This window comes from Telopea speciosissima, chromosome 8 (genome assembly GCF_018873765.1).
Source record: "Telopea speciosissima isolate NSW1024214 ecotype Mountain lineage chromosome 8, Tspe_v1, whole genome shotgun sequence".
NCBI classification, from domain to species: domain Eukaryota; kingdom Viridiplantae; phylum Streptophyta; class Magnoliopsida; order Proteales; family Proteaceae; genus Telopea; species Telopea speciosissima.
In genome coordinates, this window is record NC_057923.1 from 9,775,385 (window position 1) to 9,795,478 (window position 20,094).

The 20,094-nt window shown below is 37.5% G+C and overlaps 1 protein-coding gene across 4 annotated transcripts; it reads left to right on the forward strand.

Annotated features, from left to right (window-relative positions):
- Positions 1 to 3,148: 3,148 nt before the first annotated feature.
- Positions 3,149 to 18,983, forward strand: LOC122670591 (calreticulin-3). Of its 4 annotated transcripts, XM_043867533.1 has the most exons (15): positions 3,149 to 3,301; positions 3,839 to 3,946; positions 4,206 to 4,398; positions 9,973 to 10,231; positions 10,510 to 10,566; positions 10,662 to 10,709; positions 13,740 to 13,826; positions 13,972 to 14,029; positions 14,191 to 14,258; positions 15,641 to 15,736; positions 15,849 to 15,905; positions 16,857 to 16,958; positions 17,932 to 17,965; positions 18,107 to 18,113; positions 18,758 to 18,983. In XM_043867533.1, exons 1-15 carry the CDS (start codon positions 3,163 to 3,165, stop codon positions 18,759 to 18,761), a joined length of 1,317 nt encoding a protein of 438 aa, XP_043723468.1. In that variant the 5' UTR covers positions 3,149 to 3,162; the 3' UTR covers positions 18,762 to 18,983. The 4 variants fall into 4 exon arrangements, with proteins under 4 accessions (XP_043723468.1, XP_043723467.1, XP_043723469.1 ...); XM_043867532.1 differs by lacking the exon at positions 18,107 to 18,113 and having other exon boundaries at positions 17,932 to 17,964; positions 18,788 to 18,983; XM_043867534.1 differs by lacking the exons at positions 17,932 to 17,965; positions 18,107 to 18,113 and having other exon boundaries at positions 18,788 to 18,983.
- The last annotated feature ends 1,111 nt before the right edge of the window (positions 18,984 to 20,094 follow it).

Consider the following 20,094-nt stretch of genomic DNA (forward strand, 5'->3'; position numbering starts at 1 on the left):
TATTTAACTCCTTAAAATGATTAGCCCCATTAAACCCAAATTAATGGGCAATTCAATTGATGGGTTTCCTTAACTCAGAAAAATGTTTATATTCTTCTCCATTAAGCTTCTCATTTCATAGAATCAGAACCAGACATACACAAAAAGGGTTGGGGGTGTTCTTGCTCCAAAGAGAAAACAAATAGCAAGACGAACCCAGTACTGTCAATGATGATTGAGCTGATAAGCATAAGCACTTCATAAATTTGAGTTAATTATAATTACAAAAAGAAACAAATCAGTAAATAAAAACTAATAAACATAAGTTCTTCCTTTTTTTTGGTAGAAACTAATAAACATAAGTTCAGGAAAAGATTATGATTTGAAAAATTAGGTTTGGATTTGGGTCTTGAATGTGTTTTGGTGGAAACCCCTTTTTTTTTTCTTTTTTTTTTCAAGTAGGAATTTAATTCTGTAAAGGCCCGATTAAGACCCGTGTAAGGCCCGATGAAGACTTAAACAGGCCCACAACCCGGTTAAGACCCGATTAAAGCCCGATTTTAGTACCCGATTAAAGACCGACACCGACCGAACCCCGATCGAACCCGACATGGCCCGAACTGAATACTTAAATGTCGGACACGGTGCAACCTGCACAATTGGTGAGGCCCAACTAGACCCGACTGAACCCGACCGATTGACACCCCTAGGTAAACCTCTACAATCTATTTTATCTCCTAAGGTGAATCGAATAAACCTAACTCGAGCCAAAAAGCCCTATACGAACAGATGCGTCTGACTCAAAATTTCAAAACCCAATAAGACCAAATAAGATCTTTTGATTTTACTTTTCTTAATAATAAGAATAATAATAATTTAATACTGTTAAGTGTTAAGTAAGGTGTAGATTGTAAACCCCTGTTGAGTACGACTTGACATGGAACGGGTTTCGGTTGGAGCTGAGTTGTAAGAGGATATTTCTTCTTTTTGAAATCCGTTCCGGTTTGGGTGGGCTCTATGGAGCTATTGATTCGGAATTACAAAAGTCCTAAATCCGATTTGTCTATCTATAAGACTATAATGTTCAATAAAAATGAAATGAAAAAAATATATCTTTTGGAGATATCAATCTAAATAACTTTATTCCACCCAAAAAAAAAAAAAAACAAAAAATCTAAATAACTTTATTGTAAGAATTGAAGAAGAGGATTGATTGTAAATATCTTTTAGTAAGTTGTAAAAGAATGTTGTAATTGATCACAATTTGCTTGTCTTTTTTGATGCAAATGAAAACTATATCGCTTATGAAAGGATAGCTATATGATTTAAAGATAAAATAGAAATGTCTTAAAACCATTTGTTCTAATAGACACTGAAACTGCTTGTTTATGCACACTTTAAACTGTGCATATTAGAAGTTAGAAGTTAGATCTGCTAATTCCAAAAGGGGATGAAGGTGCATGGTGGTCAGAGTTTGTAACAATTCAGATCGTCTACCGCACACTCTGTCCATAACGGCTTGTGCAATTGAGCAGGGGTAAAATGAATATTATGCACAACATTGTGTCTGGACAGCACACCATAGACGATCACGATCCGGGTCTGCAACTTCTCCTAGTTTTATTGAGGCTTAGAATTTTCTTACCCATTTAATGTGAACATGAATATTCCTTTTTCTTTTTTTTTTTCCCATTGGTTCCCTTTCTTTGTCGTGGGGAATCCTGATTCTTGTGGGCTCATTGAATAGATTTATATTTTTAATCCAAAAATACCCTTACATACGTTTCTTTTTCTAAGCTTCTTTCTCATTAAATTGATGGACTGACCTCGCTGGTGTGGCCATCATTTTCATTTGGGAAAGATTGATTGGTGATTACTAGGCAAAGACAGTCTCTTGCATTTTCCTTCTATTCTCTTTGATGAGTGTACTTTCCTTCCATGTAGAACCCAAAAAGTTTGTCAAGGGTAGGGTTTTAGAAAATGGAATCGGCTAGTACCGATTTTGATCCAGATCAGATTGGAACCGGCAAGAATTGATCCTCAAGAACTTTGGATTCTGTTCTAAATCCAAAACTAGGGAATTTTTAAGGTTTTGGGTGTGAATTGGCCGTATTAGATCATGTTTTGAGGGATTGGTATTGGATCAATCGATTCATATCGGTATCGATGGAGTCCGATATCCATTCTTGGCCAATCCCATATTGGTGGATCGATAAAGACAAGGGTAAAAATGTACATAAATCTATTTTTTTTAGAATAAAACAAGAGTAAATCAGACTGATCCGATCAGTATCGATAGACCAATCCAATCAGTATCGGTCTCTATCAATACCAATTACTTATATCTTGATCGAGAGACTCATAATTCAAAAGAAACCTTATAGGTTTTAAGAATCAGAATCAGAATCGAATCAATGAATTGGTTGACTCAGATTAGAATCGACCATGACTGATATTAGAATCAGAATCGGATCGATGAATCGGTTGACTCGGATCAAAATTGACCGTGACTAATCCCGATTCTGACTGATTATATACATGGTTTTAGTAATAGATATTAATCTCGATCTCAATTGATACTGATTCGGATCAATCAATATCGGTCTAGATCGGACAAATTTACCCATATTTTCTTTGAAAAAATGATTTTTATTTATATTTTTACCCCTATCCGTACCAATCTATTGATAGAGAATTGGTCAGAAATCGATCGATCTCCATCGATATCGAAACAAATTGGCCAATTCAGCCGAGCCGATACCAATTCCTCATACCATGTTCTCGATACATCCAGTAACATCCAATAGGCAATAGTAATAGTGAGATCTCTTATCACTTTTCCTTCCTTGTTTCTTCCTTTCATTTCTACCTTATTCAAAACGGTAAAGACTCCAGATGACTTCGATTGGTCAATAAAATGGAAGACCCATTTGAACCCTTACTCACGACGAGGCAACGACTTTGGGTGGCATGACTTTGAATAGTCAACGGAACGCAAGACCGCTTAAGTCCGCCGAGTCACCAAAGACTCTACCGCGTTTACTACGGGCAATGAAAAAGAAAAACAGTTACCTCTATTCTCTGTACAAAATTACACAAGTACCACCCATATGATTGGCGTGATTTAATTCGAATCCAAGGGTATTTTGTCATCTACATTTTCTTTAAAGACCTTCTCGCCCAATGCTCACATTTATGGGTTGGCAGAAAATGGCGAAGCCTGCCCTTAGCTTCAAGCTTCTGTGTATAGTTTCAACTCTCTGTTTCGTTGTTTTAATCGATTTTGCAGGTTCAGAGATCATATTTGAGGAACGATTCGATGGTAACTTATGAGCTTAACTCTCCTTCCACTTCTAACATCACTCACTCACTCAATCCATTTCTTTTCACTTCTCTGATTTCTGGATCTCTGTTTAAAAATTCTCTCTTTTGGCAAATTCATGATTTGAACTTCTGCTGTTTACTCTTATTTAATTGGTTTTTAAATTCAATTATAGCTTTTTCTTTTTTTGGATATTTTGATTTCTACTTTTGCTAGTTCCAGAACGAGCTTCTATTTTAATTTAGTAGGTAATTAATCTACCAACTACACTAGGCATTTGTTCTCGAAATTATTTTAAATTGCCCATGCAGGTGTCGAACCAAAAAAAGAAGAAGTGATTTTATTGCAATAAAATGGGATCTTTGGCCTGGATTTAGCAAGAGTACAAGTTAAAGAAGCTTCTTGCTTGTCTACTAGTCGTCTTTCTTAGTTTCTTTTTCATTTTGAAGTACTTCTGGATTCTTTCTCTTTCTCTCTGTCTATTCCTATGTCGTGTGTATGTCCTAATTATATGTATATTTGCTAATACTGCTACAGATGGGTGGGAGAGTCGTTGGGTTAAATCAGACTGGAAAAGGAGTGAGGGCAAAGCTGGTTATTTTAAGCACACAGCGGGCAAGTGGTCTGGAGATCCTGATGATAAAGGTGAGCAAATTCAAGATAAGCTCTGAGGTCAACTAGTAGTCCACTTGATCCCGAGATTTGGATTGGCGGGTCATCTCTTGGATGGTTCATTATCCTCAAATAATGCTAATTGGGTAGTTTATATGGTCAACGGAGTGTAGTTTTCATTTAAACAATGAAGATCATAAAAATGATCAAATGGCTTGGTTTGACCATCAATGGCTCTCCCTAACTTGGTTTAGTGTAGTTACAAGACTTTTATTATGTATACTTCTTGCAGGTATCCAGACATCAACCGATGCCAGACATTTTGCAATATCAGCAAAAATACCAGAGTTCAGTAATAAGGACAGAACTTTGGTGCTCCAGTATTCTGTGAAGTTGGAGCAGGATATTGAATGTGGTGGTGCCTATATTAAGCTTCTATCTGCTTATGTCAATCAGAAGAAATTTGGTGGTGATACACCTTACAGGTTTGATATTTTTTTTCTGAAAAATTATACCAACCCTTTTTACCATATATCTTTCTGAGTTACTTTTAGGAACTCTCTGTGTCTCAAACATGGTTTGAGCACCTGTTACTGTTTACACGCTGTTTATCTTTTCTGGTCATCTTAATATAATTTCCTGTTTTTTTAAACCTTAATGGTCTAACCGTTATTGTCAATAACTGTACAGATATGATTGTTGTAGGGGTTTGTGGCTAAATTTCCCCTATTCTTTCCTTTTCCTTCCCCCCTTCCCCCCTTCCCTTCTCCCTGAACTTTTTTCTCTATGATTATGTAATACTAGCATGTTTGCCTGTGTTGTGTTAAATCTACTCTCTGTTAATGGTGAAAGGGAGATAATTTTCAATGCAATAGAAAATATCTAGTTTTGAGAAATGCAAACGTTAACTATCTATAGTTTTTAACTTTTTATTTATTTATTTTTCTGAAAACTACCCAAAATTTTGATCTTCACAATATAAGAGAGCTGTATAAATAAGGAAGAAGTATTGTAAATATACTAAATGAATTGTCAACTAGGCTACCTCTTGAATAGAGAAATCCACCTGTTTATATGCCAATTTTGGATTTGGTAGATTGAGATCATTTGAGTATCTCTTTGAGGTTCATTTTCTCATATATCTAGATTTTGTTTCATTATTTGAGGTTCATTTTCTCACAATAGGGGCATAAAACTATTGAGTCTTATTGTGAAATTATGGGAGAGGATTATTGAAACCAATCCAAGACCGTTGTCACGGCGGTTAGGCAACCCAAAGCGTTGGAGAGGGTAAAAAATCAAGGTGGCACCAAGTAGGTGGACAAGGTGGCCAAGACGACTGCCTAGGCGACCAAGGCGCCCAAGTCAACCAAAGCGCGTGGACGCCTAGGCGGCGCCTAGGCGATGCCTTGACGACTATGTCTGAGACAATAAACTACTATTATGGAGAACCCTTTATGCCAGGAAGATCCACGACATAAGCTATTTACGTAGGAGACTCATGGAAAAATTTAGAGATTGCAAGAATGATCTCCATATGGTCTTTATTGACTTAGAAAAAGCTTATAATAGTGTCCCTAGAGAGTTAATTTGGCGAGTTCTAGAGAAGAGAAGTGTTTCAAGTAGATATGTGGACATAATTGAAGATATGTATGATAGTGTGGTGACTAGTGTAAGAACTGTTGGGGGGGGGGTTCAAGGTAGTGAATTCCCAATTACAATTGGGTTACATTGAGGATCAATTTTAACCCCTTTTTTGATTGCACTTATCATGGATGATTTAACTAGTGACTTTCAAGATGAGGTTCCTTGGTGTATGCTATTGGTTGATGATATTGTTTTGGTGGATGAGACAAAAGCAGGGATTAATGCCAAGTTAGAGTTATGGAGATCGACCTTGGAATCAAAAGTTTTTAAGAGAAGAACGAAGATGGAACATAGGGTGTGTAACTTTAGTTACACTAGGACGAATAATGAGGTGGTGAAATTTGATGAGAGGGAGATTCCACAAAGTGATTATTTTAAGTATCTGGGCTCAATCATATATTCATAAGATGATATAGAGGATGATGTTTCACAGAGAATAAAATAGAATGGTTAAGTGCAGAGGTGTGTCCGGAGTATTGTGTGATCGATGTATTCCTTAAGACAGTCATACAACTGGCTATGATGTATGGTGCGGAATGTTGGGTAGTTAAGAAACGTCATATAGATAAACTCAGTGTAGCGGAGATGAGAATGTTAAGTTGGATGAATGGCAAAACTAGGAAGGATAAAGTAAGGAATGATCATATTAGAGCTGATTTGGGAGTAGCTCCAATACATGATAAACTACGTGAAAGTCGTTTGAGGTGGTGTGGCCATGTTCAGCAGAGGCCTTTGGATGCCCCAATGCGGAGGAGTGATTGGATTGAAGGAACTAAAAGAGCTAGGGGTAGACCTTAAATGATCCTAGGAGAAGTGGTGAGGAAAGACATGCATAGCTTATGTCTTGTATCAAGTATGACCTCGAATAGAGCTGATTGGAGGGCAAGGATCCATGTAGCCGACCTCATTTAGTTGGGATAAGGCTGAGTTGTTGCTGTTGTTGAGAAATTCGTTCGTCTTATTCTTATTACTGGCAGGTTATATCATCAAAAATATTCCTGAAAAGTCAAACTATTAGATCTATGCGTTTAAGAAGGAGAGGGAATCAATTTATGTGAGTTGCAATTTAGTGGAGGCACTTGGATGACATAATAACAACACCTTTGCTGTTTGAGTGGCCACTGATATTTGAGTACCTTGAAACAACAATTAAGTGAAGTTTGGTAGCATTGTCTGCAGTAGACCTGCACACAAATTGAGGACCAAATTAGGCAGGAGGACCAATCCATGAACTGCACTCTCAAAGGATGTCATTGAGCTTCTCAGTTTACCCTCTGCAATCAGAAAAATATAGAGAGATGTCCACATAACTTTTTCTGCACCATCAGTGTTAATAGACTTATTCTTTAATAACTTCTCTGATTCTTTCCTCTCTAATGCTCCACTGATTAGCCAAAACTGAACTTTGTGAAGACCATAACCCTGATTTGTAAATGTAGATTGAAAACTTAGTCAGATGACATCCCACATTCACACAAGTAGGAATAGATATTATTTGTACACATGTATATTCTTTCATCATAAGATATGTAAATAGCCCAACTACCCAGTGATAATTGTGCTACCAATGGTAAGGCACCAATCTAACAATTCTAACCTCATGATCCTATTCTCTTACCATTGTTAAGTTTGACTTATTGGTGTCTTATTCATATTGACTTTCTTTATACAATCTAAAAGGCTTTTGTGAATGTCAATTGCAAAATATCCGAAGTTTCACATTATTCTGGTTGACATTTTAAGATTTATTAAGATATACCCAAGATTTTATACAATGTTGTATGGAAATGTTGAAATCTCTACAACTTGAATCAAGCATATGTCAACCACCAAGTGTCATATTTCTCCATTAAACCCCTAAAGGTGTGCTAAGGATATTATGGTGTTAGAAGTGGTTTGATAACTATAAATGATTTGGCGTTTGAAATTTATTAGGTTGAACCCAATTCAGGTGAACAAAGCCCTATCCATCAATTGTATGGTCAGCTACACCAATCATGCACCACTGTTCTGCTTCATCGAGTGCATTTCTTTGTATTTTCTTTATGTAAGTCCATCTCTTTTTCCAGGATCTGAAGTAAAGAAGTCTTCACTACCTCGACCACTGACTTTGATGTAGGCAGCCCCTGAATATTTGGATTTTTTAACTTTGATGTAGGTGTAGGGTTCCAAAACATTGTTGCCTTCAGGTAGTTAAATCAACATAGCTGCAAGCCAGAGAAAGTCAGATGGGCTAGGGTGAAGGGAAGGGGAGTCCTGGTAGCACTAGGAGTGCTTAAACTAGTATTACCCTTTAAGGAAAAGGATATTAATGAATAGGATAGGGTAAGGTTAGTGAAACTAGGTCTCTTAATGTTTAATGACATGGAATGGATTCTGTTACAGAGTAACAGAACATGGAAAATAAGTGGAAACAGTCCCATTCAGCTAGGATTTAGGTAGGTACAGAGCAGTATGTTAAGGGTTTAGTAGACATGTAATGGAAGTAGATGAAAGTTTAGTGGTAAAAATAACGGATACAAAAGCTGATTGTGGGAGTTGGGAGGAGATGAAAAAAAAAAAAAACTAAAAAAAAAAATAGAAAGTAGAAAAGAAGAGAATAACATGAGAGGTAACTCCTGACATATCTATTTCTGGGAAGGGCAATAGTACAAAGCTTTGAGAAATCATCGCTTCACTCCTCCTAAAATTTTTCTGAGTACATATGTATGTATTTTCTTCCAGCCAAAGTCATTTGATAACTACGGTTATCTTATTGCTTGCCCTGCTCATCACCTACTAAATTCAAGTCAAACTAAAAGTTGGAAACCTCTCTCACTGTACGGTACCTGGACTAAATTGAGTGAATATCTAGAAGTTTTTATAAATTATAATAAGAATAATTTTTTAGGGAAATGGAAGATAAAATAATGGAAAATATCAGGCACGTTAAGGTTAGTGAAATTACGTTTTGGTGAAATCAAATAAGGACTAATGGGCTGGAATAGATTCAGCTACAGGGTACAAGAAAATGGAAACATGTAAAACTGGCGTTATAGGATTAGGCTGTGTTTGGCTGTCTAGAGAGTGGGGAACTGTGTGAAAGTGAAAGTATAGGAGAATTTAGTAAAGGAATGACATTTTTTTTTCACACTGATGTTTGCCTGTGCTAAGAAGTGCAAGAAAATGAATGTGACCCAACCCTTGCATAGGTTCCTTTCTTTCTAATGAAAATTTAACCATTTTGGTGGGATTCTTCAATCTCTCCTTTGGAAGAATGAGAAAGTTGGTGAGAAAAGAACTATTCCTGAGACTCCCACTTTCTCAAACAGCCAAACAACAAAAAGTGTGGGAAAGTAGTTAAAAACCTTTTCACACACTTTCTCTTGCTTTCTAGACAACTGGCTACAATGGGATTTAGGTGGGTATGGAAAGGTCTGAGTAGGGTTTATAGGCATTTGAAAAAAGTGGTGGATAAAGGATTAATATTGAAAATAATGGAGAAAACTAGCTGGTTCTAGGGGCTGGAAGATTTGCAGAAAATATAGCAACAAATAGAAAATACTGAAGGAAGAGGAAGAAGGTTAGAGCTGATTCACATTGGAATCCATTTCCGTGAAGGGTGTGTGAATTAAAATAGAAACAGCACACAGCTTAGAAAAAAAAAGATTTCTTCTAAACTTTGTATGGTTCATGGGATATACTTATATAGTTTCTGGGAAATTCCTTTTCCTAACTTATAACCTACTAAAGAAAAGTCTGACTCAAAGTTGAAATTTGTATGTATGGTATTTTCCTCGCCCAAGGTCAATGATAAATTGATAGTTAGGACTCTCATAACCTACTAAAATAGGGCAACTCAAATATTAAAACCTCTTTCAAACAATCTCGCAAGCCTAGAAAGGCCTATCATTATCAAAAATACAAATAGACCACAAAAGAAACAAAAGCCCCCTAATTACCTTACATGTACTGAATAAAAAATTACCACTATAACTTGAACTCGAACTTAACATTTATTGACCATAATTCTTAATCTACATAAACTGTAAGAAAACTGTTTTTAGTTTAATATCCTGCTTATTGAACCCTATCTGGTGACATGAACTTTATTAAGAACACTTTGTGCTCCACAAACTAAAAATTACAGAAAGGTCTTCTCCAGTTGTTGCATACCCATGCAATAAACCCCTTCCCCTTCTGCATTAGTGCCAAAACTGGCATCTCACTCAATCTGGGTATTTATCTATACACAAAAAACGACCCTTGAAGCTTTACTATATGCACTTCATTATCAAGGCCACCGGGACGCTTTTGTTTTTCCTCGTGGTCATTGGCTGGTTTCTTGCTATCTGGTGATTGATGTGGTTTCCTGGTTTATGTGTTATGACAAATAAATTTTGATTCCTCACCTGTGATTTTACTTAATGCAGTGTAATGTTTGGACCAGATATATGTGGCACACAGACGAAGAAGCTCCATCTTATACTTTCCTATCAGGGACAGAATTATCCTATCAAGAAGGATCTGCAATGTGAAACAGACAAATTGACTCATTTTTATACATTTATTCTTAGGCCAGATGCTACTTATAGTCTCCTCGTTGACAACAGAGAAAGAGAATCTGGAAGCATGTACACAGACTGGGACATTCTTCCTCCTCGAAAAATTAGGGACGTCAATGCAAAAAAGGTTTGATTTTGGAGTTGTAGAATATAGAGTTTTCTAGCCATGATCCTTTGATATATTATGATCATTTCTTGGACTTTTTACTTTATAAATTTTTGGCAGTTGTAAATTTAAAAGGGCACTGAGAAATTGGTGCTTGATAGTAATGGGTGACGAGAGAAGCTAGGATATGTTATCTAGCTATAGTAGCTTTCAAAGTTCTTCGTTTTTGCATTTTCATTGGCAGAACAGACATTCAACATCTCAGTGCTTCCTGGTCTAATTTGCATTTCTGTTAACAGCCTGCAGACTGGGATGATAGGGAGTACATTGATGATCCTAATGCTGTCAAGCCAGAGGTATTGTATTGTGTATTTCATTTAGTTGTTTCAACAGCATTGGATATTCATTGGATCAAATAACTTGGTGTTATGAATCTGTGTTGACACTGCAGGGATATAATTCAATTCCAGCTGAAATTCCTGATCCCAAGGCTAAAGAGGTTTGTAGATTGCTTTTGAGACATAATATATTTTGCAAAGAAAAGCTATGATAATTGGATACTCAATAATTCATGGAGATTGATGTAGATAAATCACGTAAATGGGCTTATTTTATTATAATAAGTCATGTGTTGGGTCATGTGTTGGGCCTTTAGTCCAATGGGTTTTCTTTGTAATATGCCACTTTAATGGGCCTAAAATAGGATAGAAGGTAGGAATACATGATTTTTAGTCTAGTTTGGGTGGTTTTATTTCATTACTATTTATATCTTTACATGTAAAGGTTGGATGAAGTCTTGTCTGAATAGAACTCTTTCTCCTAGTTTGGATAGAGTTTTAGTCATGTGAGATACCTATTAGATAAGATACTGTGGATCCATCCCTTCCATCGGAAGAAGAGGAGTACTACTCGACCAACGGCTGAGGAGCAGACATCGGGGCCACCCCAATGAACATCATGTAGATTCCTGGAAGGGAAGTTGTTAAAAAATTCATAGTTTTAGTCATGTAGGACACCTATTCCTACTTCGGAAGAAGTTTCCTGCTTCCTTGTTTCCTATTTCAGTTTCTATAGCATTGCAAGGCTTCATAAGGCCCCCCCCCCCCCCGCACGGTTTATTCAATTAAAGAAAGCTTTGCTTCCTCAAGTTTTGTGGTGAATCAGAATTCTGTTGTGGTGATTCAACAGGCCCGGTTGTGGTGATTTAACTGATTGGTTGGTGGTGATTCCAGCCTAGGCCTTGTGTGGGGATTCCTAGGTCATATGCTCCCTTCTTCCCATCTTCTTCTTATCTTTTTAAGTTGCTGAAACAGAGGTTAGTACAGATTTTTTTTAGTTTCTGATTTGCTTGTTTGAGTACATTACTTAATCCTCCATTAGTGCTCCAGCAATATCAGCATATTCTGACCATCAAATGCTCCTGTTTTTGAGTTTCCTTGATCAAGTGGAATTCTTCATTATCTCCAATTCCACTATCAGAATTGACTGAGAGATTGTTCCTCTAGTTTTCCTAGTCTTTCAACCAGTCTTTGAGCTTTTCTGAGTTGTGCTTGTTAAGATAATGGATTTCTCTATATTCTGGTTCTTTATTCTGAGTTTTCCATTGTATGTTTCCGAAATAGATGTGACGCAATCCTGGCTTATTAAACCCTAAATTTGGGTTGCTATAGGCCCTCAAGTTGATAAGTAACTCAAATTGAACGATTAATGACAATTTCATAATCATTCAGAACAATTTAGGACTTTTTGGGAAGCAGACAGAAGTTAGGACGGAGTAGTAAATAAACTTAAAGGTAATGGACAAATCTGGATTTATGCCTTAGAAGTGGGGATGATTTGTAAAAGGGATCAGAAATTGGAGGGGCTTTTGGTGAATAAATGCCATAAAACCAGCCTTTAGTGGTAAGGCTTCTTGATTTCATCAGCAAGTTATAACTCATATGGAACCCAGTCAAACTTAAATCTGGGAATAGGTTCATAACTCAGAATCCTATTGAGGGATTCCAACAAGATGCCAGCTAACCAACTGTAAGATTAATAAAAATTATCTGAAATCAGAGGGAGCGGTATTCAGAGAGCAGATTCGAAGATTTGGTCAGAGCTTCCAATTGTGACCAGATTTTGAACCCAAAATTTACAAGTTGGGTCAGTTCTCATTACCAAGATCACCTCCTAAAATCTGGAGTTGATCCTATGAGAACCAGAAGAGATTGGACTCAAAGTTAGGGGCTGACCCAAACAGAGTTCAACTGAGAAATCAAAAGAAAACTTAAACAGAATAGGAAGAAACGAGGAAGTAAGAAGTAAAGAAAGAAGATGATGAAGAATAACAAGGTTAATGGAAGGAATGAAGGGGAAAATAGGAAAAATCGCACCTGAAACAAGTGAGGAGCTTAGAGGAGAGGAAATAGATGCAAATCCACTGCTCTTGCCATTAACACTATGAAAAAACTTCATTTAAAATAAAAATCCTATATCCATCGGTGCTTTTATATATAAGAGAAAGAAAACAAAGTCCTATTTGTACTCTAAACAGGAAGAAGAGTTTGAAACAAACCAGAAAGGATCATATGCACGTACGTTTAGGAGAACGTACATCTGAGCATAGTTGTCACAGCGTCTAGACAATCCAAGGCGGTGGAGAGGATCAAAATTCAAGGCGACCAAGGCGCCTGGGCGACGCCTTGATAACTATGCATCTGAGAGGTAACCACCTGTCCTTTTTGTTTCCATAAATACCCCTCCTCCCCTTGTAAATGGCAAAAATCGGACAGGTGGTTACCTCTCAGAACAGAATAGGACTGAATACATAGCCCTATTGGACAGGTGGTTACCTCTCCACGGTTGCTGAACAGAATTAAAATATTATTTGTCAACATACAAAAAATAACCCTAACAATCAAAAAAAATTTCTACTTGCCCCTATTGGATGTAACTGCATCAAGATGTTTGTAGTTTTCTGATTTAAGTTCGGAGTCAGCATATTAACCTATTAGAGCTGCTGATATTCTGTTACTATTATTCCAGTCTAAAGTGTTTGATTGATTGCTGATTCTACTTGTTTAAATCATCCATCGAGTATTCTGTTTTGAGACTTCCTATTCTCAGTAGGAGTCTGCTGTGATCTCACATCCAGCCATTGGATTGCCCTGAATTTTTGGTATAATATTCTGCCTATATATTCAGACCTTCATTCCAGGTTTAACTCAGATCAGATTCGTGGATTTGGTACAATTAGAATTCTCCTGAAATCTGGGAAATAAAAATAGTCTGCGATTCTCCTGAAATCTGGGAAATTACCTAAGTCTGCGAGTCTGGTTTTTGGTTCTGAATCCTTCTTTTGATGACTTGAACCTACATTAGAGATTTGACACAAAAGTAGGATGTCTGACCCTCATATATCATAGTTCCTCTCCCCCCTCCCACCCCCCCCCCCTAACCCAAAAAAAAAAACTTTTTTTGTGGATTTGTATCTGGTTACACATTGGGATATAGCATGCCATGGACTTAAATTGATGCCTTTGTTCAGCCTGACACCTGGGATGAAGAAGAGGATGGTATATGGAAGCGGCCAAAGATACCAAACCCAGCATACAAAGGACCATGGAAGCCCAAGGTATTCTATTAGTTCATTTAAGTAACAGAAAAGGGACGCTTCATATTCTGTATGTTCTTTTGAAAAAAAAAAGGCACCTGACAATTGTTATTAATGCAGTTTTCCTGTTCAGTTCCTAATTAGTGATTTGCTTGTTGATAATCAGAAAATTAAGAACCCCAACTACAACGGCAAGTGGAAGATTCCATGGATTGACAACCCAGGTACGTCTGTTTCTTTCTTGGTGAAGTTTAAGGGGACAAATGGTGAAGTATTTCATCATCAATTATGAAAATAAGAATAATATGCCGAGTATAAAATGAAATGAAAAGAAACCTGAAGAGAAGAAAAACAACTTTTAATGGGTTCACGTATTTTTATGTAGAATTTGATGACGATCCTGATCTTTATGTGCTGAAGCCAGTCAAATATGTGGGAATTGAAGTTTGGCAGGTAAGAGAATTTTATTCATTTTAATGGTTTCTTTACTGATGCCAACAAAATAGCAACAGCTCTCAGGCATGCAATCACAGGAATTTGACTACACATTAATGATCATGTACTTGAACTGTAGTAGAAAATTAACTTTACTTTTCATTATCACAATTTAGTGGATTCAATGGGGAACATGTTCAGAGACTCACATATAGTGATAAACTTTTTTTTTTTTTTTTTTAAAGTAAATAAGTTTGTCAGAGGATTATTAATAGAGGTACAAAATCCCTCAACAAGGAATGAAAACAGCCACCCTCAACAAAAGGAGACACAGACAAGATCACAAGAATGATAGCATAACCAGATTAGTCAGCCAAGGGAAAATAATAATATAATCCGAACTTGAACTTAACCTATGAACCCCCTTGCTTGGCCAACAGATCTGCCATGCCATTACCTGTCCTTGGCTTCCCATGGAATGATAGTTCACCTGAGAAGCATGGGTGCTTTTATGCATCTAATAACATGTACAAATATCCATGGGCATCTTTATTGAAAGCCAACCAAGCAATAATAGTCTCTGTCCCCCATACTGTTATCAGACCCTCTGTTCCAACTTCTAACATGTTCCAAAATCATCCTGCCAGAGAAAATTCTGCTCTAAAAGAATTCCCAAAGCCTATGAAGCCTGAATAAACCTCACAAAACAGAATGTATCAAAGGTCCTGGTTTAGTCCGAAACGGCATGGGAAGTGGTCAAAGAGTGAGTAAAGTTTCTTAAATTCAAGAATTCCATTTCATGATTATGGAATCTGGTGGCATTCATGCAATTTTGTCACATACTCTTGAGACAGTTCCCCTACTTGCTTGGGTTGAAACATATTTAGTGACATGGATGGTATCTCCTGTATCACTAGTAAACATCTATATGACTATATCTACCACGTGGCAAGTTGTGATCGGTTCTAGTTTTCACAAACAGTTACTAAGGATATTTAAAAAATCCTAACAGAAACGGAAATCTAGGGTCTGCGTAAATTTCTTTCGGCACACCGTTTACATGGACAATTTACGGGCATGAATAGGATCTGGAGTAGAATTTAATGGGTTACAACTTGAGTGGCTTATCTATACTGGTCAACACTACTTTATTCTTCTGGATGGTGGAACCATTGTTGGTCCATAGTTCTTTTGTATCCTAGTGCTAAGAAATAATATTCTCCTAAAGGTCAGCTTCCTCAGCCAAATATATAGAATGGGAGTTGGTTGCATACTTGATCCTGGCCAGATTGAATGCAGGCTGCCTGCTAATTTCCTTGTTGATCAACTTGTCCATGAGCATTGAAAAATATTTAGTGGTGTTTGCTATGGTTGAAATTTAATGATTCAATGGAATGCAGGTTAAGGCTGGTTCAGTTTTTGATAATGTTCTGATTTGCGACGACCCTGAGTACGCCAAACAAGTTGTGGAGGATATATGGGCCAAGAATAGGGAGGTGAGTCCTTTCAGTTTATATCTCTTACATAAAAAGGTGAAGAAGTCTCTACTGCTTAATTTGAGTTATGTAGATGTCTAAGTTGCAGAATTTTGATGTGTTGAAATTTCAGGCTGAAAAAGAGGCCTTTGAGGAAGCTGAGAAAGTGAGGCGAGCTCGTGAAGAAGAGGTATTTTTTAGTGCAATGTCATATCCTCACAGTTTGAGGCTTTGAGCCATAGCTCAATTTGGCAGTTGTTTATGAAGGAAGCATGCAACTCTGGTGGGTTTGGTCTGGCTCAGGCCAACCCAGGGTTATTAGCACTGGGTTAGGGATCAAACAGTCAAAGTGGCTGGTTCACAGTCTGACTCAACAGGGTTTTGCTCAGCAACTCTAGAAAAACCCAGTGAAGGGTAATTCAACTACCACCCAGTGCTGACTGGTTCTCAAAAATGTTGTTCCTTGAGAACCACTTCCTAGGTGTTTAGTGTTAACCCAATTTGCAGCTTTTCCTGTCCAGTTCTCAAGTCCACGCATAGTTGTCAAAGCGTCTAAGCAACCCTAGGCATTGGAGGAGGGAAAAAAAAAAAATCAAAGTGACACCAGGGCGACTTTGTCACCAAGGCGATGCCTTGACAACTATGATACCACAGCTGACCTAACAACTTAAGAGTCAATCAGTAATTGTATCCAGTCCTGTAATTAACTTCAGGTGCTCAACCACTGCCCAGTCCATACTGACCAGAGTGCTCCCTAGCCTTGGGTTTATTTTGTGGGTTAACTCCTGATGCTTTCAGGCTTTCATTGCAGTATTATATAAAGCCAAAAGCAATTAAATTGAGCACCATATGGTCCTAAAATGCATCCTTTACATGCAGAGAATGATTTGATATTGTCACCACGTGGAACACTTCTGTAGTTTCTATAATGAAAAGAGCATATACTGTAACATGCATCATTGGGCTGCTTTGCCTTGGCTTCAGGCCAAGCCAAACTTGAGGCCAATAAATGTTAGTGAGCATGTTAGACTGGGTTGAGTCATTTTGGCTTGACTGAGCTGTCTATGATGCAGCCCTATTGCAGCATTGATTTTTGACATAAACTAAAGATATTCCGACTGATAATAGAAACCGTATGCAGGAAGCTCAAAGAGCAAGAGAGGAAGGTGAGCGAAGGAGGAGGGAGAGGGGTCATGATCGACGATACCGGGATAAGGAGCGTTATAGGGAAAGATACAAGCGGGTATGGAATCTCATTGCCTTTTGTGCTTTATCTTTTGTTAACAGCTATATAGGTATTCATATTTTTTATAGCTGCTGACTTGTCATGTCTTAATTGCTGTGTGCTTAATCTACCTCCAATTGTCTTGTTTGTGACCCAATTTCATAGTGACAAATTTACTATTATCAAGAATTGTGGACGTTATTTTATAGGCATTAATTCATCACTTCAGTTGTTTGTCTTTATTGAATCAAACTTGTGGTCGTGTACTGAATCAACTTAACGGGTAAGACTGGTCAAAATATTGAACTATGCGATATGATGGCCCCTACTGGTTCATTTTGGTATATGTTTGCCAACTTTTTAAAGCATGCTTTTCTTAGAGTATGAATTCTTGCTGAACTCCAAAAATAGTTATTTGTTTCAAATTTGCCAATACAGTGATACACACTAAAATTTTAGCTGGTTAGCAGGTTAAGGTGGAAACATCGTAACCATTTACATGTCTTGGAATCCATTTCCTGTAGACACTACATGCATTCTCTTCAGCGGAAGTGAGGGACACTCTTTTCTTGCTACCTTAGGCTACAATATAGCATATAGGAGATGCTATATTAATCCAGTTATTCCGGTATACCATCCTTCCCTCCCCCCTAAAAAGAAAAAAAACCCTACTGCTACTCTGCTAGATGTGGCTCAAGTGGCTTTTCACCTCAGTTTTGTGTTTTGTTCAGAGTTTCACCTTACTGCCACCTAAATACATAGTCCTAGCTAATTAAAATAAAGCTTTTGTGGATCTAGATAATCTTTTTCATGGTGTGGCAGTTAATATCCTTACTAAGTTTCTGATACTAAAGCTTACTGGACTTTTCCTGGCTCTGTTAAATCTCTAAACTGTTTATTTATGATCTAGTGGCGTGTTTTATGTGTGATGAAATCAGTATACATTTCTGTGTTGAAATGTAAATTTTAACTTGAGAGGCTTCTTTTGCAGGGCGATCGCCGTGATTACTTGGATGACTACCATGTAAGCATTCGAACAATAGATATTTTACATTTCCATTAACAAGCTGTTTTAGGACATTTTGTAGATCATATGGGCTGCAGCATTACCGTTTATCTGATTCCACTATGTAGAAAAAAGATCCCTCTGGTTTAACCGGTGTGTTATGAACTAGGGTGCTGCAATTTCATACATAGCCCCCCAACCTGGCCTGGATTTAACCCAATTAGACATATTCTGAGTTGGCACTTCTAACCCATTCAATGGAGGGGTTGGGTTAGTTTGGAGATTAGCATGATCTCCCAGTTCGAACCCTGCCTACCTAACATTAATCATTCATGTGGTGGATAAGGTATGGAATCAATGTGAACTAGTATGAGACTATTATGGTATCAAAATACTAGGCAGTGATCAGTCCTTTGCGGCACTGGTGCTGTGGTGTCAATGTTCGTCTTCACTGCAAGTCCATGTTTTCAGGCCTGCGAATGATGTAGATTACCAGACATTACCCGCCAATTATTTGGTATTCAATCTGGTATCTTGCATACCAATATTCAAGGGATCAAAATACAATTTGAATTTGTTAATAACTAGTAATAGAAGAATGGCAAAACTCTTTACCACAAACGTTCATAATTTTGTTGTTCTCTTAATAACCCCATACCCAACCTCATTATTTGTCAGGTCCAAAGAATTGGATTGGAAACCAAAAAATGGGGCAGTTCCATTGGCTAATAGGGTTAATTGGGTCCCATTGACATGCCCTTTGTAATAACCCTTTTTTTGGCTCTGAGCCACAATCTTTCAGCTTTCCATACTAAAGCCTACTCTCTCTTTACTCATGCAGGATGAACTCTGAAGGTGGTTTGCAGCCCTTTTTTTTGGCCCTTCTTGTATGCTATATCATGCAAGATGAGAAGGAAGTCCCACATTGCTAAAGTCTCTTGCAAAATCTGCACCAGTTCCGAATAAAGAATTATGTTAACTCCCTATTGTTGTACAACTGTATTTGCCACGGTTAACGGCTGTACATTTCTTCAATATAATTTGAGGAGATTCATAGGTGTTTTGGTTACTGAATATAACTTGAGTAGATTCATAGGTGTTTTGGTTACTGATCTCATACTATGCTGAAGAATTTGGCTCTGATTATGTGTCCTGTTCAGATATAGTTTTTTTTTTTTTTTTTCTCTGCCCTAGTGTAGTATAGCGTTAGCGCTTAAAATCTTGATTGGATTAATGGCAGTTAAGTTGTTTCCTTACCGATAGCCCTTGATCGAAGCATAATGGAAGCACCACCCTAAGCTCAGGTGTAGTGTTTGTGACCCAGATTGGTTCAAGGGGTAGTAACTTAAAATGGTTTTGGAGGGAACAAGTTTTTTGTTGGATTGAGCAGAGATCTAAAGGATCAGCATTGATTGCCATGTCCTAAGCTCTGGCCAAACCCAAGTGAAAAAGTTAATCTTGTTAAAATATTGGTGCAAATGTTGAAGTCTTTTGGTACTATATAGGCCTGAGATCAAATCTGTGTTCCAACTTGTTACCTCTTTAATAAAAAGTGAGTCATAGCTTAAATGTCTTTCCGCATCACCTCTCTCCTTGTTGCCGAATTCATTGATTGTGGCCAGCGTGTTATTACTTGAAGGATTCCGAAATAGAGAATGGCTTGACATGCTTGAGATCTGTGAAGCTTGTAGAGGATCGTGCCATCTTTTTTACAATCTCTTCATTTTATTGTTTTGTACGGCTTCAGTTTAGTGCATCAAAACTTCTCAAGTACAACTACTTTATATCCAAAAGATGGTGAGGGACTCGAGGGGATTTTCATCCTCTCAAGTGCGGTGAATTGCCCAATGCACCACATTTAAGAATTCAACCGTAAAAACATGAAGAGTGACGTCTTTTTATCCTCTCGAGTTCCTCATAATCCTCATCCCTCTATGTTTCTAATTTTACTTTCTACAATAGATTGAATAGGCATTTAGCCTTTGTGATTGCTCCTCTTCCGTGTTTTTTCTTCGCCATCTTAGTCCTAGTTTCGGTGTTCTGATTTAATGGAGCACAACCACCTACTTCAGTTACCAACCATTCCCAGCAGCTCCGGTGATAGGGAGTTCAAATTTATTAATATTTGGGATCAGTTTCACTCCCTCC